The sequence below is a fragment of the Pelophylax lessonae genome, assembly GCF_965119305.1.
Source record: "Pelophylax lessonae genome assembly, chromosome: 9".
Lineage (NCBI taxonomy): Eukaryota > Metazoa > Chordata > Amphibia > Anura > Ranidae > Pelophylax > Pelophylax lessonae.
The window spans coordinates 55,212,078-55,239,140 of record NC_138776.1 but is presented as its reverse complement, the minus strand read 5'-3'; the positions used below and the strand labels follow the sequence as shown (position 1 = coordinate 55,239,140).

The 27,063-nt window shown below is 45.0% G+C and overlaps 1 protein-coding gene across 2 annotated transcripts in view; it reads left to right on the top strand.

Moving 5' to 3' along the window:
- Positions 1-27,063, top strand: part of GFRA1 (GDNF family receptor alpha 1) — a 285,945-nt gene that overhangs the window by 19,735 nt on the left and 239,147 nt on the right. For both annotated transcript variants that reach the window (XM_082267955.1, XM_082267954.1), the window contains exon 2: positions 1,501-1,803. In XM_082267955.1, the coding sequence (XP_082124081.1) occupies positions 1,501-1,803 (303 nt within the window). The remainder of the gene's footprint in view (positions 1-1,500; positions 1,804-27,063) is intronic.

Genomic DNA, 27,063 nt, shown 5'->3' with positions numbered 1-27,063 from the left:
AGTGGGAGGAATAGTGCCCCATCAATGGTGTCAGTTGGAGGAGTAGTTTCCCATCATTGGTATTAGTGGGAGGAATAGTTCCCCATCATTGGTCTGAGTAGGAGGAACAGTACCCCATCAATGGTGTCAAAGGGAGGAATAGTGCCCCATCAATGGTGTCAGTTTGAGGAATAGTGCCCCAACATTGGTCTTAGTAGGAGTAACCGTGCCATATCAATGGTGTCAGTGGGAGGAATAGTGCCACATTGATGTCATCAGTGGGAGAAATGGTGCCTCACCATTGATGTCAATTGGAGGAAGAGTGCCCCAAGGGCCTGATAGAAGAAAGCAAAGGGCCGCATCACAAAATTTCAGTAAAAAAAAAAAAAACACATAAAAAGATAATTTTAGGAGGCACAAAAATGCAATAAAATACCAAATTTTTTGGTAAAATATAAAAGCCGAGGTTACACTGAGTAAATAGATACGTGTCAAACTTTAAACATGTCAGTACCCTATATTTTTCATTAGGCGACACTTTAAAAGCCCCCTATAGGTCATCAGTTTTTTTTTTTCTTAACTTTTTTTGTGATGATTTTTTTGGTGACAGGTAATTTTTAATGAGACATCCAGTGTCTAAAAGACCTTGAATGTCTCCCTGCACTCCATGGAATCGAATGCATCGCACTGCATTAAATACTTTTCCGGCCTTGATGGCCTGGGGAAATCGTCAATTGGGACCTGGAAATGACGTCAAATGTCACTTCCAGGTCAACAACTAAAAGGGGGGTTCGCTCTCCTTCCTCCCTCCGCTTCTCTACCCAGTGGCACCCGCTATGCTGGTCCTGGGCTGACAGTTGGGCAAGGATACATAGCGGGAGGGGCGTGCACGGGTTGTGAGTAGCATTCAGGCGGCAGCCCAGGCACCAGGTCAAAACTACTGGTTGCAGTGGCGACCTGACGCCTGGGATTGATCGAGCCCTGATTTAACACTCCCCTCCCTACCCCTACACTGACAATGCAGCTGCCTGCTGTGCCTCCTGTGCTCCTTGATCCAGAGTGGGGGCACTCTAACACAGGAGGTGTGTTACTGGCCAGATCACCAGGTGAAACCAGAGGGAAAAAAAGCCTAATAAAGGAAAACTAATGCAGCCACCACATCTAATGATTGGCAAGCTGCAATATCTTACATTTTTAGTTTTGGGTTTAACAGCACTTTAAGTGGTGGTAGCGTTAGTGAGAGTCAGCCATGCGTTTTTACAAATCCCCAACCACAAGTGCAAAGAAACCCATAAAGGGGCGTAGAGCAATAAAAACCTGACAGGTGTTCTAATCCCTCTCTACTCTATCCACATTGAAAAAAATGTGTTCTTTAGTTATACTTTTATAACATGTTTACAAACAATGTATCACTTTGTTTCCTCTGATTGCTACATACGATCTCTACAATATATGCAGCATCCAGGCTTCTTCCTCAACCATTAAGTTAATGTCACCTTTTGTCTCTTTGTGCCTCTCTAGATGCCTTTCTGTCGGCGGAGGTGCGGCGGCTGGCGTCCGGGGACAGGCCGGACTGCGTTCGAGCCAATGAACAGTGCCTGAAAGATCAGGAATGTAGCACCAAGTACAGGACTCTGCGGCAGTGTGTGGCCGGCAAGGAGACCAATTTCAGCAAGGTGCCGGGCCTGGAGGCCAAGGACGAGTGCAAGAATGCCACCGAGGCCCTGAAACAGAAATCCCTGTACAACTGTCGCTGTAAACGCGGCATGAAAAAAGAAAAGAACTGCCTGAGGATTTACTGGAGCATGTACCAGAGCCTTCAGGGTAGGTACACAACGCTGCCTGAACTCTGTATGTGGTTGCTTGGATGGGCAATGGCCGCTCCTTTGTTTTTTGGGTAATGAGGGTGGCAGGTGCCAAGATGCTATTTTCGGGACCCGTAACTGTCAGTTTGACATTGATTCCAGAATAGGTCTTAGACTTGATTCACATGAAAAATCAGACAAGGGAAACGCAGGTCTATTGTGCTCTCCCAGCACGGTGCAAACGCAAAATTCCCCATGCACACATTCAATAACCGGCTGTTTAATGATGCTGGGTGCCGTAATGACCATAGACTGGAGACCATGGATACTCAAAATCAAGAAATGTCATCAGCACACCAAGGATTCCTCAAAAGGGTCCAAAACTTTATTCAGTGGTCACATAATATACAGCAGCGGGGTGGGCACATATAGCCGTCCCTACTGAGAGAATACTGTGACTGTTGTTAGCGGCTATAGCCCCTGGCGATAATCGCATGTAAAAATCCGACATGCTGGTTGTACCAAAGTCGATTGATGGATTGACTTGGGTACAACCAGCCTGCCCATAGATGGTTCAAATCTTGGTAATCCCTGTTGAACCCAGCCGAGATTCAAACCATCTATGGCCTGCTTTACTCAAAAGGATACAATACATTTTTAGAAAATATAAGGGGAACCACAAAATGTAATTCACACTGGGGTCCCAACCCACTTTAGGGGAATCTGTTTTTCCTAGCCTCGTAAGAAACGTGTAGGTCAGTGGCCAAACTGCGGCCCCGGGGCCAGATGTGACCCCTTTCTTGATTTATCTGGCCCTTGGGCAATATTGTATTCACTGGCACCAACAATGGGCCATAATTGATTCAAATGACGCCAACAATGGGGCACAATTCCTTCCAATGACAGAAAAGATGGGGCACAGTTTCTCCCAATAACACCAACAATGGGTGCAATGACAACACTGATGGGGCACAAGTCCTCCGAATGATACCAAGGATGGGCACAAACACTCCCAATGACACCAACAATGGGGCACTATTGCTTCCAAAGGCACCAACAATGGGGCAAAATTCCTACCAATGACACCAACAATGGGACCCAATGACATCACTGATGAGGCACAATTCCTCCCACTAACACTAAAGATGGGGCATTGTTTACTCCAACTGAAGCTGGGACATTTTCTACATCCGATGACCACCCTCTCGCCCCATTAAAGTCTAAAGGACAGTAAACTGGCCCCTTGTTTAGAAAGTTTGGAGACCCCTGGTGTAGGTCTTAGACCAGGGATCCTGAAACGATGGCCCTCCAGCTGTTGCAGAACTACACATCCCGTGAGGCATTGTAAAACTCTGACATTCACAGCCATGACTAGGCATGATGGGAATTGAAGTTCCTGAACAACTGGAGGGCCATATTTTGAAGACCCCTGTCTTATACCCTCTGTTTTATTGCTGTCGGCATCCCCATTGGGGAGATTCATTCTCATTTACAAGAAGTCAGGAAAAATCTCTTTCTCTCTTTGTTTGCCTTGACAGCTCTCTGATTGGCTGTCCATTTGATAGTTGCCTGATGCCTGAGCTCATTATCCCTAGTAGATATAAAGGAGATTGTACAATCAGATTGAAGTAAATTTTAGGCATCGGGAGCAATGTCATAACTGGAAGGTATAAAATAAGATGTACACAAAAATGTTTTTTAAAAATATGTGAGTGTCCCTTTAAATCTGTGTCATCTCACAGGACTTGTGCCCCAGATCCCTTTCTGTGACTGAGTAGTTGGGGATGTGAAATACTCTCTGTCTGCCTTGGGATGGTTGCCAGCAGGCCTAATTGCCAAACAATGGTGGTTTGGAAATTCCTTGTCGGTTGCATGTGGCAGAATGAGGCATGAAGGGTGACCCTTGACCCCGCAGGCTGCTGCTGACTGTCAGATGTGATCTACTCAGGGGCCCCTATGCTCTCCCTGACTTGCAGATTTCTGACTAAAGTCAAGCTGCCTATTGTCATGGTAAACGAGGGTGTGACCCCATGATTGAATTCTGCCATGTGCTGCAGATCTGGGACTTTTCTCTAGGCCTGGAGCAGATGGCTTTTGAATTGTCCAGGACCCTGGAGGAGAGGTCTCCTGGGTGGACCCAGCTGACCCCTCTAGACAGATGTCAGAAGATTACCATGTAAGTGGGACAAAACACAGACACACGCCTGGCAGGCCTAGACAATATGAATGACCAATCTCTTTCTCAATGCCCAGAAATTGAAGATTCATTCTGGACAATGACTATCAGCCTGCCTGTGTGGGAGCGGGCCATGGGCATATTTCATGTTGTCAGTTTTCTGTGATTTGCAGGTGCTAAAGTGTCTAACAAAGCAGCCTGGAGCTGCAAATTCTCACATTTTACTTTTTTAACCTATATTTGTTCCTGGCTAGCCTAGTGTGATACCTTGTTTCTGTTCAGGAATGGTAAATACATACAGTATGTACACTATATGACCCAAGATAGTTAGGCCTCCTTCCAAATGACTGAGTTCATGTGTTAACAGTAAATGCTGTAGCAGACCTTTTTGATAATTGTCTGCTTCTAACCTTGTGTTCACCGTTTGGTGAAGGTTTTTTTTATTTTCCAGCATGACTGTGCCCCTGTGTACCAAGCCAGCTCCATAAAGACATAGTTTGACCAGTTTGGTGTGGAGGAACTGGAATGGCCCACTCAGAGCCCTGACCTCAACCCTACTGAGCACCCTTGGGATGAATTGGAATGCTCAGGTCTTCTCATCCAACCTGACCTTACAAATGGGTACAGATGCCCAAAATACACTCCAAAATCTTTTGCAAATTCTACCCAGAAGAGTGGAGACTGTTACAACCACAAAGGAGGGACCAATTCCAAAAAATGGCCATGGTTTTAGAAATAGCATGTCCTGCAAGCTTGTTGGACATTCCATTCTAAGTGTTATGGTCAAGTGACCCATAAATTCGGCTGATAATATATAAAAGCCTGCTAACTTGGTTACCCTCTCATCTCTATGGTTAAGCCCTGTAGGTAAGGCAAAACAGGTCAGGGGAGCATAGCCAGGAGGAGTTCAGGCTGAAGCTGTATCTTTACCTTTCTATACAGTGGATGGGTTCTGGTGTGCGTCGTTTCCACCTTATGTTTTCTGATCCGTTATGGTCAAGTGCCCACAAATTTGTGACTCTATACTATGACAGGGAATGGGAATATGAGTTCTAGCCAACCAGTAGCGTCCAATTAGATTGTGTTGCACCATTTTAGAACTGGCTTTACCACCAATACCATACCACCATGGCCTTGTGGACAATTAATCAAACTTGCCTTATTTGATACCCTTTTCTAAATTTTGTACTCTGCGGGAACATCTGATAGCCTTACCATCTCTTTTCGTGCACTTCATTTCTCTCTCGATTGCCCCAAGTGACATCCACCCTAATCCTTTCTTCCCTGTCTCTCCTGTTCCCATTTACCTACTACTGTAAACAGTATTACATTCAACCTCTTTCCCCTCACATACAAACATTCACCCCTTTATTCCGGGGCTTTATGGAATGCCTGTTCCTTTTGTTACCCCACCCATTATTTATTTGTTTCTAAAATCCCTGAACATCCCTACCACTACTGAAACCCAGCTTCTGCTAAAGTGATTTCCTTAAAGTGGAGTTCCAGCCTCAAATACCTTTTTTAACTAAAAATACCCCTATAATACTAATCCATCGCCCTTTGCAAAACCGCTATTTTCATACTTACAAGGTGTACAGTATGGGATTTTATTCAAAATCTTACTTTTAAAAATGCTATCTGGGCGCGGCCATCTTAGATGTGGGCATCTGAAGCCGCAGTGTAATCTGCTGTGTCCTTCTTCCTGATTCCATGGAGTGTTCTGGGAGTTCTTCCTGATTCCAGCCTCCTGGGAGTGATGACAAACAGCTCCCTGGATGCAATGCAAAAATTGAAAATGCCCAATTGTTGATCAGCATAGCGAGCACTCCAGGAATCACTAAAGTTGCAAAATAGGCTGAAACTCCACTTTAAAAGGCCCACTTTTTACCCATTCCCCTGGATTCAACATCCAAACTGCTGATTGAGTGTATCTCCTTTTCCACCTCACCACCGTGGCCCAGGAAGAAGTCAGCTGCGATAAAATGCGTATGATGGAGCAGCATGCTGATGTCATCATGTAAACCGAAAATCGCTGCACATGCCGGTTGGGAGTTTTTTTTTTTTTTTTTATTGCGCAATTACTTTTATGTTTTGTGAGTGCAATTTTAAGCAATAATAAACAGTTTTAAAAGGGTTTTATGCTAGACAGTATATCTTTCTCATTTTCTGGTTGGAAGGTGAGGTGAGAAGGACATACTGTACTCATATTCTTCGTGGAAGCCACTGAATACCGCCAGCGATAGTGATGTGGTCTGGAAGATGACTAATATATGAGCCATTATTGACCTCTCTTTAGCTCGAGGGTCCTCTGTCGTTGGTAAGCTAACATCTGTACCTTCAAGGTGGTGGTTTTTCCAAGAAGAAGTGGTGGTGGTGAAACATTGATCACTTAGCTCTATATGGGACTTTGATTGGATAACTCCACAAGTAGACTGTTTTTCACTTGTACAATTTTCATATGGACATAGTGAGTAATTTTATATTTTCACACATTCATTTGCTCATTCTTTTTCTGAAACCACCTGGTTTGCAGAGATCTCAATATTAACCATAATTCTTCTCAGATTCCCTTCCTTCATTAAGCTCTTCCTCTCCTGAGGGAGCTGCCCCCTGGTACAATAGCAAACTAACATCTGTTCTGGATACAGTTGCTCCCGACAAATTATAATGCTATCACTTCAACAATCCTCACTTAAAATTTACTCACCTTAAATTTGCCCGACCTATTCATCTACACTGGGGCCAGTGCTTGCTGATCTGTTCCATCTGTCCATCTACAAAGATGTCTTTAGTCCTCAAATAAGTATCCCATTCCCTACCAATTATACTGAGGAAGCTTTCTTTCCTAACCTTTTGCTAATCTCTGGTCCTCATCACATTTTCCCCTTCCATTTGCTAAAAAAGAAACTGTAATCACAAACGTGCCAATGGCATTTACTGGTCCAAATGGTGACAGCTCTCTTTCCTCCTTGTCTATTCCTTCACATTCTGCACTCTCTTGGCATTTGCTTACTCCTGTTTCATCATTTCTATCATAGGCAGTCTTGTTAAATGGCACTTCAAGGTTTATTTCTTGATCTTCAACTGCTTTTTGTTTATACCACCTCTTTTTGGCAAGTTGATCTCTTGGTTTGGTCTCCAGTGCCACCTGATTGCAGATAACAGCCAGATATACCTGCCCATCCTGACTTACCATCTAATTTCCTAAATTTCTAAATATCACCTAAACTTTTCTGTCAACCATATCTTAATGGACTAGACTACAGGCTAAGCACCAGACTGCTGCTCTTCTAACTATCCTTATAGAGCAGGACTCCCCAAACTTTCTAAACAAAGGGCCAATTTGCTGTCCTTCAGACTTTAGGGGTGCCGGACTAGGACCAGCTGGAGTAGAACATTTTCTGGCATCCAGCAGGAGCAAATAAAACCCTATCTTTGGTGTCAGTGGGCAGACTAGTGCCCTATCCTTAGTGTCATGGAAGTAACCCCATCGTTGGTGTCAATGGAAGGAAAAGTGCCCCATCATTGGTGTCAGTGGAAGAAATTGTGCCCTTTCGGTGGCGTCAGTGAGAGGAAAAGTGCCCCATTGTTGGCATCAGTGGGAGGAAGTGTGCCCCATTGTTGGCGTCAGTGGGAGGAAGTGTGCCCCATTGTTGGTGTCAATGGAAGAATTATACCCCAACATTGGTGTCAATGGAAGGAAAAGTGCCCCATCATTGGTGTCAGTGGAAGAAATTGTGCCCTTTCGTTGGCGTCAGTGTGAGTAAAAGTGCCCCATTGTTGGTGTCAATGGAAGAATTATACCCCAACATTGGTGTCAATGGAAGGAATTGTGCCCCATTGTTGGTGTTAGTTGGAGGAATTGTGCCCTTTTGATGGTGTCAGTGGGAGGAATAAAGCCCCATTGTTAGTGTCAGCAAAAGGAATTATGCACTATTGTTGGTGTCAGTGAATGGCATAGTGCCTCAAGGGCCAGATAAGGGCAAGCAAAGCAAAGGGCTTCATCCAACCCCTGGGCCTCAGTTTGAAGATCACTGTTTTAGAGGTTATTGACACATAGAGACTGTGACACATAACACTCCTGTAATAGCTGCTCTATAATATCTAGAGCCCTAAAGGGAAGGGATTCCATAAACTTCAAAAACTTTTCAGCTTAAATTCATTTTGTTAGTTTTCCACTTCATTCTTCACCTACAGTTTTGCCTAAGGTCCCTCAAGAGGTATAAGATAACCATGGTCTAATAGCCCTATTGCCCTTTGTTGCCTCCAGAATTTTTTTTACCCCATACCACCAAAAATGTCAAACTACATTCAGATTCAGCCCCCCACTCCTGACTAGACTTTTCTACATATCTTCATGGATGTCTCTGATGATCTTAAAACTCAGCATGAATGAAACTAAACTAAACTTTCTTCATTCACCTTCCAAATCATGGTCATCTCTCTTGCTGCCTGGGGTGACCTTTGACTTGTTAGTGTTGGAGACTGCGCTGGACTGACTTGATCAGTCTCAGGTTGTGGATGGGTGATAAAGTGGCTAAGTAGGAAGAAATCTCTTCCAGTGGTTTGCGCCCAATTTAAGGTTGGTGGCGGAGAGCCCTCTTAGGTCAAGGGCTGCTTCCTTTGGGTCCGGCCATAGGGTCGTTTTGCATATAGACTTGGAAAGTTGAGTAAAAAGGAATGCCCAGTGCCCAAAAAAAAATATTGGAAGGTGAGTTATTATTATTATTATATAGTATTTATATAGCGCCGACAGTTTACGCAGCGCTTTACAAGTTGAGGGTAGACAGTACAAATACAATACACTTCAATACAGTAGGAATCAGAGGACCCTGCTCGTTAGAGCTTACAATCTAAGAGGTAGAAGGCGTTTATTGAAAATAGCAACAAGTACATTGAGCCAGCTTGTTTCAAAGGAGTAGGGGCTCCCCCTTCTTCAGGGCTATCAAACGAACACAAAGGTGTACAAAAACATATATACAGGAATATAAATATATAGAAATGGAAAAATGTCAGCTAAAAACATCATATCCTATAGAAACATCATTTACAAACATAATTATCTATATGATATTTTAGGCTGCCATTTTTCCATTTCTATATATTTTTATTTCTATATATCTGTTTTTGTACACCTTTGTGTTCGTTTGATAGCCCTAAGAAAGGGGGCATCCCTGTTCCCCAGAAACGCATAGGTTTGATGTGCTTGTTGCTATTTTCAATAAACGGATTCTAACTCACCTTTCAACCTGTATCTTATTGGATACCGGGCATTGCTTTTTACTCACCTTTCCAAATCTACACTAAGTGACCTTTTGAGTCAGCTTTTACCTGACCTTTTTTAGCATTCATCACATCCAGAACTTTTCCACATTCTGCTACTTCTACCTGAATAGCATCTCTGAATCAGGCTTCTTCCTAAATTCAGAGACCACCAATGTCCTTGTCCATGCCCTCATAATCTCTCACCTTCTCTTCTCCAGTATGCTCATCCCCTCTACAATGCATCATAAATTCCGCAGAAAGACATCCATCCCTCCCACCAAGTGTCCTCTGTTGCCCCTCTCTGTCATTTCTTCTCTGGTTTCCTATTAAGCTGAGCGTCAATCTCTCCACAATTCAATCCTGTCTCTATTTCTGACATAAATACTCCCCAAACTGCCCTCTTCTCTCCTCTACTGACCTACTAAATGCTCCTCATTTATAACCGGCTGTGCAGAGCTCAGCCATTTATCCTGAAATTACTCCATACTCTAGAAATCTCATCCTTGTTCTATTAGGCTAACCTCAACCTTTAAAACCCTTTCGGAGTCCCTCATGACCTATCTCTTCAAAATTGATTATCCATCTTTCCCTTTATCCCAATCATCATCGGGTAACCAACCCCAATTGTCCACGGTCACTGCCTTCTCCCTTATCTACTATTTTCTAATGCTTCCCCACGCCTCTTTTTTGTAGATTTCTTGTGGTGTATGGCCAACTATCTTTGTAGATGTCATCATCTCTAGATGATAGATCTCCACCAGGAGTCTCCAAATTTTTTAAACAAAGGGCCAATTTAAAGTCTATCAGAGTTTAGGGGGGCCGACTGTTGCCAGTGGAAGTAGAAAATGCCCCAGTGTCAGATGTCTTATCAGGGCTCCATCATTGGTTTTAGTGAGAGCAGTAGTGCTCCATTATCAGTATCAGTGGAAGGAATAGTGCCATATTGTTGGTATCAGTGGGAGGAATAGTGCCATATTATTGATATCAGTGGAAGGAATAGTGCCATATTGTTGATATCAGGGGGAGGAATAGTGCCATATTATTGGTAACAGTGAAATGAATAGTGCCATATTGTTGCTATCAGTGGGAGGAATAGTGCCCCATCATTGGTGTCTGTGGAAGGAATAGTTTCCCACCACTGGTGTCAGTGGGAGGAATGGTGCCCCATTATTGGTGTCAGTGGGAGGAATAGTGCCCCATCATTAGTGTCAGTTGTGAATAGAATAGTGCCCCAAGAGCTGGATAGAGGCAAGCAAAGGGGCACATCTGGCCCCAGAGCCGCATTTTGGAGACCACTGCTCTAGATCAATGTTCCCCAAACCCCGGGCCACGGATCGGTACCAGTCCGTGCATCAAACGGTACCGGGCCGCCCGAGGAACTTAAAATTTTTTACTGTCTCGCCGCAGAGGCGGCCGGTGCGTTGGGGGCGCCGGGGCGCAGAGCAGTGCGCCCCGAGCCCACCCATTGTGTGACAATAGCGAATGAAAATTCGCTATTGTCACACGGATCCTCCTCCTGGCCAATCAGGAAGCGGGTCCTCCCGCTTCCTGATTGGCCGAAAGGCAAACCCCTTGCCATTGGCCGAGGAGGAGGCGGGAGGACTCGAGGAGACGCCGGGGGACTGAGGAGAAGCCGCCACTGCCTGAGGTAAGTGCACTGGTCTCGCGGGGGGCATGCTGGCATCTCTGCATTGAAAGGGAGAACGCTGGCATCTCTATATTGAAAGGGGGCACGCTGGCATCTCTGCATTGGAAGGGGGAACGCTGGCATCTCTGCATTGAAAGGGGGAACGCTGGCATCTCTGCATTGAAAGGGGGAACGCTGGTATCTCTGCATTGAAAGAGGGCCCGATGATCTCTGCATTGAAGGGAACACGCTGGTATCTCTGCATTGAAAGGGGGCACGCTGGTATCTCTGCATTGAAAGGGGGCACGCTGGCATCTCTGCATTGAAGGGGGCACGCTGGTCTCTCTGCATTGAAATGGGGCATGCTGGTCTCTGTGAATTGAAAGGGGGTACGCTGGTCTCTGTGCATTGAAAGGGGGCACGCTGGTCTTTGTGCATTGGAAGGGGGAATAAATCAAAACAAGCGGGCCACGAAAAAATTATCAAACGTTTACCGGTCCGCGGCGATAAAAAGGTTGTGGAGCACTGTTCTAAATGATTGTGGCTGTATGTCTATTGACATTGTACAGTGCTTTGTGATATGTTGGGGCATCTAAAATAAACAATAATATTAATTTAGAACTTGCTTCAGAATTGTAGATGAAATTGCCTACCACAAAGGCTGAAAGTCTATGTTGGGACTTGTATTCCAACAAGAGCTGGGGGCCTCTACTGCACTGTCTGGAGAAAGTAATGGGCCTATTTAAAATACATGTAAACCCTAACAGTAATGTTTTATTTGCTCCATTCTGGTCTGTTAAATATACATTTAAAAGTGTTTTGGTATATCTGTTCATTAGGTGCCAAAAAAAAAGAAGGTTGATCCTGCCACAAATCTTGTGGGATAATAACTTCCTGTGCTCTCTGCCTCTGCTGTTTTCAGTTACATTGTTTCCAGCTCTCACCTTGGACTACAGTACCCCTCCTATTTATGTTACATAGATGAGAAGAGAAGGAGATCCAAACACTTTCCCTGTCCTAGGGTGACCACTCTGCTCCTCCATAGATAGATACAGTGCAAGAAGGGGGTGTTGTGTTACCCTAGGGCGGGAAGGGTGTAAAATGGCAGGATTACCAGGCGAAAACAAATGGGGGTACAGCCTGAAAAAGCCCATCTAAGGACTGATAAACTGCAATGTACTGTTTGATTTAAATACACTTTACCAGAGCAGACACGGAACAATAAGGAATGTTCAGTACCCCGTATCAGCTGTATTACAGTGACTAGTTCGTTGAGATTGGTCGGTATGGGTTTGCGTTGTTTGCTCTATTTAAAATCTTGTAGGTAATGTAAACTCCTCGGTGTGGTCATTGTATCCAATAACATGCAGCAAATCTGATTAATGGCCTCTGAAAGCCGCATTCCGCTACCACCACTGGTTACCGAGCTACAACCGCGCACCTTCACCAACATCTTCTGCATTTGGTACATTAAGAGGCTCATAAGTGCAGCTGTGCGGTCCCATCATGCTCTACTCTCACCATGAGTAAATAATGCTCCATACGCTGTAAAAGCCTGCCGCCACTTAACCCACTCATCCCCTGATCCAGAACTTGCCATGAGATTTATGGATATTCAGATACACAAACCCCGGCTTGTTACTTCCAGCTGTCTGTTGTACCCAAAGAGGAAATCAATTCTATTGAATTGGGAAAGTGTTAGTGTCCTCTGTTCATTGACCCCCTTGGAGGATTGTGCTCTATCGGAGGATTACCGTCACGCACTGGAGCAGAGGAGTACTTAGAGTATCTGACGATGGCAAGAATTGCAGCTTAGGCAGTGACAAGTAACGCTTAAAGAGCCTAGTCACAATGGTGGTCACTTCACTGTCCCTCTGTCATAATGGGATTCATAAAACGCCTCTATCATTTTTTGGGGTGGGTATAGTTCCCCTCGTCAAACTGGTGGTCAGTGTGGTGTCTCCAGTAACATTGGTTGTCATTGTAGTACTCTCTGTTACATTAGTGGTCAAAGTAGTTCCCCTAGTTTCATTGGTGGTCAGTGTAGTGCCCATTACATTGGTGGTCACTGGTCAGTGTCATGCCCATAGTTAAATTGGTGGTCAGTGCAGTGCCCCCCAGTTACATTGGTGGTGAGTGTACTGTCCCTCTGTCATAATGCGATTCATAAACTGCCTCTATTATTTTTGGGGGTGGGTAAAGTTCCCCTCGTCAAATTGGTGGCCAGTGTGGTGTCTCCAGTTACGTTGGTGGTGAGTGTACTGTCCCTCTGTCACTATGGGATTTGTGAATTTCCTCTATTGTTTTGGGGGTGCCCTACCGGAGGATTACCGTCACGCACTGGAGCAGAGGAGACGATGGAAAGAATAGCAGCTTAGGCAGTGACAAGTAACGCTTGAAGAGTCTAGTCACAATGGTGGTCACTTAACTGTCATAATGCGATTCATAAACTGCCTCTATTATTTTTGGGGTGGGTAAAGTTCCCCTCGTCAAACTGGTGGTCAGTGTGGTGTCTCCAGTTACATTGGTCGTCATTGTAGTACTCTCTGTTACTTTAGTGGTCATTGTAGTTTCCCTAGTTTCATTGGTGGTCAGTGTAGTGCCCATTACATTGGTGGTCGCTGGTCAGTGTAATGCCCATAGTTAAATTGGTGGTCAGTGCAGTGCCCCCCAGTTACATTGGCGGTGAGTGTACTGTCCCTCTGTCACTATGGGATTTGTAAATTGCCGCTATTGCTCTGGGGGTGGGTAAAATTCCCCTTGTCAAACTGGTGGTCAGTGTAATGTCCCCAGTTACATTGGTGGTCAATATAATACCCTCCGTTATATTAGTGGTCAAAGTAGTTCCCCTAGTTACATTGGTGGTCAGTCAACATTGGTTGACTATAGTCAGTAACATGCTCAGAGTTACATTGGTGGCCAGTGCAGTGCCCCCCTCCCCCCCCAGTTACAATGATAGTGAGTCTAGTGCCTCCATTTGCATTGGCAGTGAGTGTAGTGTCTTCATTTGCCTTGTTGGTGAGTGAAGTGCCCCCCCGGTTACATTGGTGGTCAATGTAGTGCCCTCAGTTACACTGATGGTCAGTGCAGTGCTCCCAGTTACAATGATGGTCAGTGCAGTGCTCCCAGTTGCAATGATGGTCAGTGCAGTGCTCCCAGTTGCATTGACGGTCAGTATATTGCCCCTCTACAATGCATTGCTGGCCAGTGCAGTGTCTTCAGTCACATTGGTGGTCAATGCAGTGCCCACAGTCACATTCATTTTCAGTGTAATGCCCCCAGGTTCATTGGTGGTCAGTATAATCCCTCAGTTGCATTGGTGATCAGTGTAGTGCCCAGGGCCCCTGAGCAGCAGTAAATCTTTAGGCAGTCAGCAGATTGGCCTCTAGTGGCTTTGATTTTAGGCACAGTACCAACAATGGAGAGCAACCGAGCATGTGTAGAGCATTGTGAGACAGGGTATTACTGGATTTTAAACAGTATAGACACTTATTTTTAATGTTTTACATATGCAGGACTTTATTTTCTGACAGTGATGCCCTGCCCTCAGACCCCCTCATACTCACCCTCCCTGTAACCTCAGGGAACACTATTTGTAGAGATGGCTACAAATCACTATACAACAAATCATGGTCTGTTTATTACATTGATATACAATCTACCATAATAATAAGGTGCTCAGAAGAGCGATGAGGGACTGGAGACACTTAATGACGAGATTGTTAAGTCTACTGAAGCTTGCATTTCAGGACAAAGTCCAGGTACATATTCTTGGCGGCTGCAGTAAAGTACAGTTTGTGCAGCAATGGAAAACAAATGGTGCGAATGTACCAACAAGAAGGATCAACGCAGCAAAGTCCTTAAATCAGAACTCAAGCCTTCCCTTCACTCCTGCATGGTTGTATAGGCTCCTCTTCTTTACTGAAAATACTTACTGTGATGGTTGGGGGGGGGGGGGGGCCTTATATAACCCTAAACCTAACCTCCAAATCTTGGCCCTAAGGCTCTAACCAGGTCATGACCTAGGGTAGTGGACCCTTACCTAATCCTAAACCTACCCTCCTAAACTTTCCCTGAGACCCTAACCCTAACCAGGTCATAGCCTATGGTGGAAGACCCTTATCTAATCCTAAACCTACCCTCCTAAACTTTCCCTGAGACCCTTTCCCTGAGACCCTAACCACTTTCCCTGAGACCCTAACCAGCTTATGGCCTATGATGGAAGACCCTTGTCTAATCCTAAACCTAACCTCCTAAACTTTACCTCAGACCCTAACCCTAACCAGGTCATGGGCTAAGGTGATATACCCTTATCTAGACCTAAACTTACCCTGAGACCATAACCCTAACCAGGTCATAGCCTATGGCGGTAGACCCTTATCTAATCCTTAACCTAACCTTTTAAATTTACCCTGAGACCATAAGCCTAACCAGGTCATGACCTAGGGTGGTAGACCCTTATCTGATCCTAAACTTAACCTCCTAAATTTACCCTGAGACCATAACCCTAAATAGGTCATGGCCTAGGGTGATAGAACCTTATCTAGTCATAAACTTAACCTCTTAAATTTACCCTGAGTCCCTAACCCTAACCAGGTCATGACCTAGGGCAGTGATGGCAAACCTTTTCGAGCCCAAGTGCCCAAACTGCAACACAAAACCAACTTATCTGTTTCAAAGTGCCAGAGAGTCAATACCGGGGGTGGGAATATGATATATCGCCTCCCAGCCATCTAACAACTGCTGTCTGAAAATTGATCCACTGTGGATTGCTTCTCAGAAGAGCAGCAAGGGATGCTGCATATGTAAATGCACCCCAACCCAGCTACTCACCTCTGCATCCCAAAGCCCCCCTCTTTGCTTACTTCTAGATGCCCTGCTCACTATTGCACCCCCACAAAGCTGCTGACCTTGTAAAGGTTAGCCGGTCAGTGGTGTGGGCTCTTCTTCCTCGCGTGCCCACAGAGAGGGCTCTGCGTGCCAGCTGTGACACGCGTGCCATGGGTTCGCCATTACTGACCTAGGGTGTTAGACCCTTATCTAATCAATAAACCTACCCTCCTAAACTTTCCCTCAGACCCTAACCCTAACCAGGTAATGGCCTACGGTGGTAGACCCTTATCTAATCCTTAACTCAACTTCCTAAATTTACCCTCAGTCCCTGAACCCTAACCAGATTAAAGCCTATGGTTGTAGACCCTAATTCCAATCCTAAATCTAATCTCCTAAATTTTAAAGCTGACCTCCAGCATTCCTTTCAGTGTTGCAAAGTTGTACAGGCCCCTCTGCTGTGCCATAAAAATTGCTTACCACCTAAACCTAACACTAAGACCCTAACAAGGTCATGGCCTATAATGGTGGACCCTAACCATTATCCTAAACCTAACCTCCTAAATTTACCCTAAGACCCTAACCAGGTCATGACCTACAATGGTGGACCCTAACTATAATCCTAAACCTAATCTCCTAAATGTAACCCTAAAACCCTAACCAGGCCTATGGTGATGGACTCTAACCCTTAACCTAATATTCTAAACTTAACCTTAAAACCCTAACCAGGTTATTGTCTTTGATGGTGGACCCTAAGCATAATCCTAAACCTAACCTCCCAAACGTAACCCTAAAACCAGGCCTATGGTGGTAGACCCTTACTCTAATCCTAATCTTGTTTCCTAACTGTAAATCTGAACTCTGCCCTTCCCTTCAGTCTTGCACAGTTGTACCGACTTCTCTCCTGGACTGAAATTGCTTACTCTGATTTTACTGCACACTGTGAGCTTCTCATAATGTGCATTGAATGCTACAGCAAGACAGATAGATCCTGCCTCATTTTTGGGCTGGGGGCCATCCAACATCAGCTAGATCTTTCCTCCCCAGCCTGACTGTCCTTGGTCCTCCCCTTTCATTCATTGGCTTACAGTTGTGGGGGGCTCAGTATCACTCAGCATGTTGGCGTTTCCCAGGGTCTGCAGGCTGCCTAGGGAACACTCACTACTCCAGACTGACTTCCACCCACTATGGGATTATGATATTAGCACAACTCCTAAGAGCAAACCCACCGCTTGCATCAGGGTCAAAGCCAAAGCCAAAATGGGGGCGTGTCCTAAGATGGCGCCGGGAGCAGACGTGCTCTAACTGAGCTCCCGACTCCGGCGTCTGATCCTGTGATCGAGACTCACCCAGGTTGATTCCCCTGCTGGTTCCCCTGCTGGTTCCCCTGCTGGTTTTTCGGCTGCGTCCGCGGTCCACGGGCTGTCTGGTGTTGGTCTTCGGTGCGGGCGCCAAGGGGATAGCTGGACTGTCCGGTTGTCGGCTCTGTCAGCTGTGTCAGCGGCAGCGGGCTGTGTGCGGGCTGTTTCCGGCTGCCCGAAGGTCGGTGTGGCTCGCCCGCTCCGATCCCGCAGCCATCCATGCTGCTTCCCCTTCATCCCCTCTTCATCACAGCTTTATACCCGCTCTGAGGGACTGGAAGCCAGAAGCCGGTTCGCTGCAGTGTCGACTGAGACAGGGGTAGCAGGACTGACTGGAACGGTGTGAGCTGCCACAGTGTATGTCCACTGAATGAGAAGGTTGGTGTGCTGGCGTGCTGAACAACTCCCCTGAGGCTCAGCTGGCAGGATCCTTCCCCATTGAATGGTACCAGGTAAAGAGGAACAGCCTTGGTTAAGAGTTATTTTGAACTATTTGCACTGGCTGATTTGGGCTGATTTTCCTATCCCCCCCCCCTGAGGAAACTGATAAGCTGGATCCTATCTTATCTGAGAAGATTGTTTGAAGGGGATCTTGAAGGGAAAACACACACTTTACTACATATTGCCAGCCTGCCATATAAACTATTCTTTACAATTTTTCTTACTTTCTGGGCACGAAATATGTTCATGCGATATTTGACATACATGACATCAACAACTTATCAACAACTTATATAACAAATTTAACAAATTTACTATAGCAGACTGAAACAAGGACTGGATGGACTTAAACCTCCTGAATCCCTTTCTTCTCTGGGGGAAGGAATGCCCAAAAATAAAGGGGGTGTACAGACACGCCGTGCAGTTCTGACATCACTGTCTAGGTCTACGGTAACCATGGCGTCTCAGACTGACCAAACAACAGTGACCAGGGATGTAGAAACACCCGCAAGCCTAGAGACACTTATGCATGCCATAGTAGACTGTAAGACAGCCTTGACATCCAAAATTGATTGTGTACAAACAGATATAGGACTTATCCGTAAAGATATGGATAATTTTCGAGATAGAGTCACCGAGATGGAAATGCGAGTTTCAGAAGTAGAAGACACACAGAAAGATTATAATTCGGATGTTCAGCTGCTCAAAGCCAGGGTTAAGCAGCTGGAAATACGAGCAGAAGATGCAGAAAATCGCAATCGTAGGAATAACTTACGGATTTTAGGTCTTCCGGAGGGGTCCGAGGGTGTAAACCCGGTGACCTTTATTGAACACTTACTTCCGACAATTCTTCCAGAAGCTAAATTTTCTGCTTTTTTTTCAGTAATACGTGCACATCGAATACCAGGGAAGCGAGGTCCTCCTGGTTCTCCTCCACGTACTTTTATTTTGAGGTTCCTTCATTATGGTGACCGAGACACTGTGTTACGAGCAGCGCGCTTTCAGGGTGAAGTGAAATATGAGGGCAGTAAACTTTTTATTTTTCCAGATTATTCGGTTGAAACACAGCGTCAGAGGAAGTCATTTGATCAAGCCCGTTCTAAGTTAAGAGAAAAGGGGTTGAAATATAGTACTCTGTTCCCAGCTAAACTGCGGGTACAAGATGGTGAACATGTGCGTCTTTTTTCTTCCCCAAAAGAGGTATTATCCTGGCTTGAGACATATAAAAAAGACTGAAATTGAACCCCCCCCCCCCTTTTTTTCCCTTTTTTTTTTTTTTTTTTTTTTTCCTTCCTCTTGGTCTGTCATAGTTTGCTTGCCCAAACTTTATACGATACCTGGGTGAGTCAAGATATAAGTTTCTCCTTCTTTTTTTTTGTCCTTTTGAATGCTGGAGTCTTTTCCCCCCCCTCTTCCTTTTTTTTTTTTTTCTTAAGGAGGGGAGGGGGTAATATAGCGTCCTTTTTTGACACTTACCCCCTAGGGTGGACTATGAGGTCCGCGGTGGGTGGGATACAAACCCTCTCCAATTTCGGGGAGATGGGTGGGGTGGGGGGGGATGGGGATGTTTGAATCATTACTCTGTTATTGTATTTACTGTATTTTTTTGGTTTTTTTTTTTTTTTTCCCCTTTTCTGTTACTATGCTGTATACATTGTTTTTTGAGTGGATATGGAATCTTTAAGGGTGATTTCCTGAAACACTAGAGGTTTGAATTCCCCACAGAAACGCTCTTTAGTGTTTCAATATTTAAAAGCGTTTAAGCCCCACATATGTGTCCTGCAGGAGACTCACTTGTTGGGTACTCGAACGCTGGCTCTTAAGAAACCGTGGGTTGGGCATCATTACCACTCTACGTTTTCTACGTATTCTCGGGGAGTCAGCGTTCTTATCCACAAGTCTCTCCCGTTCAGACTAATGGGTCACTTCTCGGACCCGGATGGACGATTTGTTCTACTCAATCTGCAGATATCATCTTTTACTTTATTGCTGGTAGGGTTATATATACCTCCGCCGGCCTCAATCAGGCTGTTATATAAAATTTTTAAAGAAATTGCAAAATTTGAGAATGATAATATACTCATTGTGGGTGATTTCAATATGGTCCCAGATCCGAACATGGATAGAATGACTGGAGATTCTTCCTCTAGATCAGATCTCACTGAATGGGCTGAGATCTATGGGTTGACAGACCTATGGCGTTGGCACCATCCCCATGCTAGGGAATATACCTGCCACTCCGCCACTTATAAAACCTTTTCTCGAATTGACTTAATGTTTGCAAGTGGGTCATTACTATCTCAGGTCCGGGAGATTCGGGTTCTTCCTCGAGGGATATCCGACCACGCCCCACTTCTCTTAAAAATGGAATTGTCTGGTAACCCCTCTCATAGATTATGGCGCTTATCCAGATATTGGATCGCTGATTCTGATATAAACCCCTTAGTCGAACCCCAGATAGCGGCCTTTTGGGAGATAAATCCGGGTACGTCATCAGTGGCCATGGTCTGGGAAGCTTTTAAGGTTTGCACCCGGGGGTATTATCAGACAGCTATTGGGAAGACCCAACGATATAGGCGAACAAACCTATTGCAAAAAGAAAAGGAAGCTAGAGATATGGAAAATCTATATGTCCAAACTAGAGACCCCACTCATTATACACGATTTCAATCCTTGACTAAGGAGGTAATGGGAATACGAACAGCCCTTACACAGAAAAAACTGCTCTCTCAAGCCCAACATATTTTTGTACATGGCGAGTATAACGGTAAAATGCTGGCGCAAATATCTAGGGAACAGACAAGTGGGTATAGTATAGCACATATTCAGGATCAATCAGGCACTCTTCACTCTAATCCAGAAACTATTAATCACAACTTCACTGATTATTACCGAGCCCTATATAATACTAAGGTTAATTATTCAGGAGATGAACTCGATCATTATCTACAGGCAGTGGACTTTCCAGTCTTAACTGATAGAGATAGGGCCAAACTAGACGCCCCTATTACTCTTTTGGAGATCCAGGAAGTGGTGGCCTCCCTAAAACCCGATAAGACACCAGGACCGGATGGAATTCCTGTTGAATTCTATAAGGCACATATGGACCTTTTGGGCCCATATTTATTAGCCACTCTTCTAGGATCTCTAAAGGATGGGGAACTCCCTAAAACAATGAGCGAAGCGGTTATTGTTGTGATCCCTAAACCAGGGAAGGACCCATCACTATGTTCATCATACAGACCTATCTCTTTATTAAATGTTGATGGGAAGATCCTTTCAAAAGTCTTGGCCAATCGACTTAAGAGTGTTATTACAGGATTGATCCATCCTGACCAAACTGGATTCATACCTGAGCGGGGTACTGATATTAATATCCGGAGATTGTTCACACATATGGCCTTGGCGTCGGGGGGAGGAACAGGTGTGGTCGCCTCCCTCGACGCCGAGAAAGCATTTGATTCTGTTGAGTGGCCATTTCTCTGGAAGATCTTATCTAGCTTCGGGTTTGGCCCTAATTTCGTCTCATGGATTAAGCTTCTCTATGAGAACCCTACAGCTAGAGTTCGTACTAATACATCTCTATCGGATAAATTCCCTCTATTGAGGGGTACCCGACAGGGATGTCCGTTATCCCCAGCCTTGTTTGCCTTGGCTTTGGAGCCGCTAGCGATTATGTTGCGGGCGGACCCACAAGTCCGAGGCATTAAGGTGGGGGTCATTGAAGAGAAGTTGTCTTTATATGCAGACGACACCTTGATTTATTTGGCGGATGCATCCACATCATTACATAGGGCCTTACAATTATTTGACATCTTTGGCCGGTTTTCAGGTATAAATATTAATTGGTCTAAGTCCGTCCTTTTTCCACTACACCCATCGATATCTTTAATTGATACTCATACACCGTTGAAATGGGTACAGGATATGGTGTACTTAGGCATCAAAGTGGGTCCAACACTGGAGGTATATCAGCAAAATAACATTGACCCTTTAGTTTTACAACTAAATAAAAAGTGCGCGTCTTGGCGCATGCTTCCCTTGTCCCCCGTTGGCAGAATTAACTTAATAAAAATGAACTACCTTACGAAATTTCTGTATTTCTTCCGTAACTCCCCCATTGATATGACTAGAACCTTTTTTTCGAGATTAGAAAGTATTATAACAACTTTTGTATGGGCCGGGCGTACTCCACGAGTCGCAAGACGCACGCTATACCTTCCTCTTGCAAGAGGAGGATTAGCGCTTCCTAACTTTAAATTGTATTTTTGGGCGGCCGTCCTGGTGACGGTCCGGTGGTGGTTCTCTCAGCCCAAAACTAATTCTGCAGTTACACTAGAAGCAGCACTATTGGGTTCATATGCGGCCCTTAGTAATCTTGTTTTTCGGGGGGAACAGGCACATCCTCAAATAACCAGTCTGATGAAGACCGTCCTGCGGATATGGACTCGGGCGCGGGTGATATACAACACACCATTGCATATATCTCCCCACACTCCGTTGTGGGGTAATCCTAATTTAAAACATTTATATCATCTCCCTGATCCACAGTTATGGGCTGCTAGAGGGATTGTGACTATGAAACATGTTATTAAAGATGGAAGACTTCAAGGCTTTAATGCTCTTCAGTCCACCCATTCATTACCTTCCACCATGGGGTTTCGTTACCGCCAGCTTAGTCATGCTATGCGGGCTCAGTTCCATGGTCCTGTTGTCCTGGAATCAGACCCCTTGGAGAAAATGTTAACTTTTAAGGTAATAGGGAAATCTCTCTCTGCTATATACTCCATACTCTCAACAGATCATAGTCAGTCCCTTGAGAAAACCTATAATAAATGGAAGGAGGACATTTCAGATCTGACTATTGAAGAGTGGGAGGATTCTGTTAATAATTATATCCCCTCAATGATAGCAGCTAGGGACAGATTTATACAACTCAAATTCTTACATAGAGCATATTATACGCCACAACGTCTTGCCAGGATATTCCCCACGAAAGATCCTTTGTGCATTAGATGTGGGCATGAAATAGGTACATTCTTACATGTTGTCTGGTCGTGCCCTGACCTGGCAACTTTTTGGAAAGAAGTGACGGATACTATTGGCGAAATCTTTGACATTATGATCCCTTTGGACCCAAAGGTAACTTTATTGAGTAACCTTACAGAACTGGCTGCGGATAAATATGCTAAAATGTGCATTACATATACCCTGTTTTATGCCAGGAGAGAAATCCTTTTGCGATGGAAGTTACCCGAACCTCCCACCCGATTATCCTGGATAGTTGCCATTACTAAGACACTCCCATTCTACCGTTTTACATACGGTAGTAGGAACTGTCCAAAAAAATTCGATAAAGTCTGGTCAGCCTGGATCGACGCTGTAGGGGAGCTAAAGTCACCGGTTCCATAATGATATAAGTAGGCTCTTATTATTATAATTAAGAATTTTTTTTTTTTTTTTTTTTTTTTTTTTTTTTTTCCTTCTCTCCTTGTTTCTAAAACTGGTCTATTGACATTCCCCTTCCCTCCCTCTCCCTAAGAATTTTTTTTTTTTTTTTTTTTGTGTGTGTTAGTAGGTACGGATAAAACTATTCTTTGTGCAGAGTAATGTATTGTATTGGAATGTTTGTGATGTTTATATGTGTAACAATAAAATAAAAATTTAACTGTAAAAAAAAAAAAAAAAAAAGTCGTATCCAAGTTGCACCTATCCAAAGCTGCGTCAAAGTTGCATGAAAGTTGCACTCCAAAGTCAACGCAACTTTGGAGCCGTACAAATGTGAATGGAGTTTAAAGTGGAACTAAACCCAGCGATTTAACATTTTCAAAAAACAGTTACATTCCTGGAATGCGGGGTTTGCTAACTGTCACATTTGCTTGTATCCTCAACCAAACTGTCAAACCCTCCAATGGCTGGATCATACCGGGTCACATGTGTAGCACTATGGCATTTGCAGATTACACAGAGGCCAAGATTGCAGCTTCCTTGGCTGAAAAGGAGAGGAGGGTTTATCATCCTGCATCCCATCACTCTGATATCCGAACTTCATGTGAGATGTCAGCCAGGGCCGGGACAAGGGGTGGGCAGGAGGGAAGGCTGCCCTGGGTGCTGTCCTGGGCACTGTGGTATCATGTGAAGTGGAGGGGCACCACAAGGAGATTGGGGGGAGGGGATTTGTGTTGGAAGGGGGAATTTAGGGGGCTGGCAGGGGGTATGTATTTTTCTAGTTGGGGTAATTTGAGGGGGCAGTGCTAAGAGTGGTGATTTAGGGGGATTTGTGTTGGGAGGGGGGAAGCTTCATGCTAGGAGGGGGATTTGAAGTGGGGAGAGAAGATGTGAACAAAGAGGGGAAATTTTAGGGGTACAGGATTTTCTTTTTTTTTGAGTGGGTAATTTGAGGGGGGAGTTATGAGTGGTGATTTAGGGGTAATTTGAGGGGAGAGTGCTAAGAGTGGTGATTTAGGGGGGTTTGTGTTGGGAGGGGGGAAGATTCATGCTAGGAGGGGGGATTTGAAGCGGGGAGAGAAGATATGTACAAAGAGGGGAAATTTTAGGGGTACAGGATTTTCTTTTTTTTTGGAGGGGGAAATTTGAGGGGGGAGTGATAAGAGTGGTGATTTAGGGGTCATTTGAGGGGGGAATGCTAAGAGTGGTGATTTAGGGGGATTTGTGTTGGGAGGGGGGAAGATTCATGCTAGGAGGGGGGATTAGAAGTGGGGAGAGAAGATGTGAACAAAGAGAGGACATTTTAGGGGTACAGGATTTTCTTTTTTTTGGAGGGGGTAATTTGAGGGGGGAGTGATGAGTGGTGATTTAGGGGTCATTTGAGGGGGGAGTGCTAAGAGTGGTGATTTAGGGGGGTTTGTGTTGGGAGGGGGGGGAGATTCATGCTAGGAGGGGGATTTGAAGTGGGGAGAGAAGATGTGAACAAAGAGGGGAAATTTTAGGGGTACATGATTTTCTTTTTTTTGGAGGGGGTAATTTGAGGGGGGAGTGGTAAGAGTGGTGATTTAGGGGGGTTTGTGTTGGGAGGGGGGAAGATTCATGCTAGGAGGGGGGATTTGAAGCGGGGAGAGAAGATATGTACAAAGAGGGGAAATTTTAGGGGTACAGGATTTTCTTTTTTTTGGAGGGGGTAATTTGAGGGGGGAGTGATGAGTGGTGATTTAGGGGTAATTTGAGGGGGGAGTGCTAAGAGTGGTAATTTAGGGGGATTTGTGTAGGGAGGGGGGAAGATTCATGCTAGGAGGGGGATTTGAAGTGGGGAGAGAAGATGTGAACAAAGAGGGGAAATTTTAGGGGTACAGGATTTTCTTTTTTTTGGAGGGGGTAATTTGAGGGGGGAGTGCTAAGAGTGGTGATTTAGGGGGATTTGTGTTGGGAGGGGGGAAGATTCATGCTAGGAGGGGGGATTTGAAGCGGGGAGAGAAGATATGTCTAAAGAGGGGAAATTTAAGGGGTACAGGATTTTCTTTTTTTGGAGGGGGGATGCAGGGGCAAAGATTTGTGCTAAGAGGGGGGATTTCAGCAGGGGGGGTGGATTTGTACTGGGAGGAGGGGGGATTTAGGGTTTGGAGGTAGGCATACAGATTAGTACTCAGTGTTTTCGGGGGATATTTTTGCTGACACATAATGCTCATACACCTTGAGGGGGGGGGGGGCACAATTTGGCATGTTTGCCCTGGGCTCTAGATGACCTTGTCCTGGCACTGATGTCAGCTGTAGGATCTTCTCTGGGATTGATTTTCTACAATCTTCCACTATAAAACTCCTCCAATTCCCATCGCTCTGATATGTGGACATATAAGGGGCCCCGTCAGCGGCTGCGATTTTCACATCTCCATATAAGTCCGTTTCCCCCCGGGCCAGGACAAGCAGCAGACGGGGGTCTCAGAAATCCTCAGCTGTTCTTCATCTCTGCAGGTGTCATTGTTATGACAATCTAATGCTCAGCGCGGGGCGAGACGCAGACCACCGCCCTCCGCCCTCCGCGACTGATCTATGGCGACAGCGTGCCAAACCCTGAGCCGCATCTGCGCTATTGTACGCTATTGTACTGGAAGATCCATTTCCTTGGAGAAGCCAGTAAATTACCTCTCCTTATTGATGTCATTACTCAATGAAGTCAGTCTTTTTGGCCCCGCTCGCAGGACAGCCCGTTTTCTTTCCTTTTTTTCTTCTCCTACAAAAAGAGCATTGAAGAAAGTTTGCCAGAAGCTTCCCCGCCTGCGAGTCCATCCATCATGTCTGTAAAGTCTCCTTTGTCTGGTGGAAGATCCTCAAGGAAGACTCTAATCTCCCAGCTTTGTCTCAGCTGGGCTCAGAATGGGGGCGGGGGGGGGGCCCGGGCTCCTCATGCCCAGGGGCCACATGTGCTGCATTCAGCCATGCCAGCGTAATCATCTCTATCATACTGCTGGTAAATGCCCATTTCCCCAGGACAATAAAAAGTTTACTTTTTTTTCTTTTAGTGCCGGTTCACACTGGTGCGATGCCAGACATCGCATGTGATTCGCACCGCAACTGCTGTGCAGATCACATCTGTGCAATGCTAATTCAGTTATAAAGATTGTATGGCTGAATTCACATCACGTTCGGATCAAAATGGTACAGGACCCTTTTTTGGTTCGCACTGGAATCGGATCGCATTGGTATAAAGTGATAATTTAACCCACGCTAAACTCAAAACAAGGAATAGTGATAAATAAATAAATGGGTAAAAAATCTTAGCATTGGTATTGACACCCATGTATTCCGATTTCTGTACCATTTCACACTCTGCGAACCAATCTGCAATCTGAGAACCAATCTGGGGGTGTCATTACCTTTACATTGACACCCACAGCAGGTCGCAGATGTCAGTGTAAACCAGTGTGCGAATCAGGTGCGATGCCGGAACCAGAACTGAATCGCAGGGTTTCCAGCATCGCATCAGTGTGAAGTGGGACTAATGCTGGCCATACACTATAAGACAAATCGTTCAAACTCATTTTAGAAAAAACGAACACTCGGCCGTGAGAGCAGACGATCCTGCCATCATGTAATGACCGATAAATCGTTCAATGGACATAAATGAAGCCTTTTTTGTGCGAGAAACACATTAACCTTTCAATTTATCGTTCGTTCCGCAGAGAATTTCCAAACTTGTCCTTTGCTTTTTGGCTCAAAAACGCCACAACCAATTACAGATTTGTGCTCATTACCTGGCTGAAAACGAACGAATTGTCCAAATGACCGAATTTCAGGTGATTTTTGGTATAGTGTATGACCACCATAAAAAAGGTTTTTTCTTCTTTCTAGTTTCTTAGGCCTCATGCACACTGGATGGTTTGCTATCTCTCAGAGACGCCTTTTCTTCTGGCAGCAGCGTTTTGGCAAAAAAAAAAAAAAAACACTTGATGCTTGTAAATGCATGGAACGCGTTTAAGTGCGTTTACGCATTTCAATTGCTTCGGCGTTAATTCAAGAATAAAAGTTTATTCTGGCCACTGAAATGAACTAAAGTGTTACTAAACCCACAACAGTAAACTCAGTGTGTAAATGCAGTAAAGCATGCTTGTTATACTCACTGTGCAA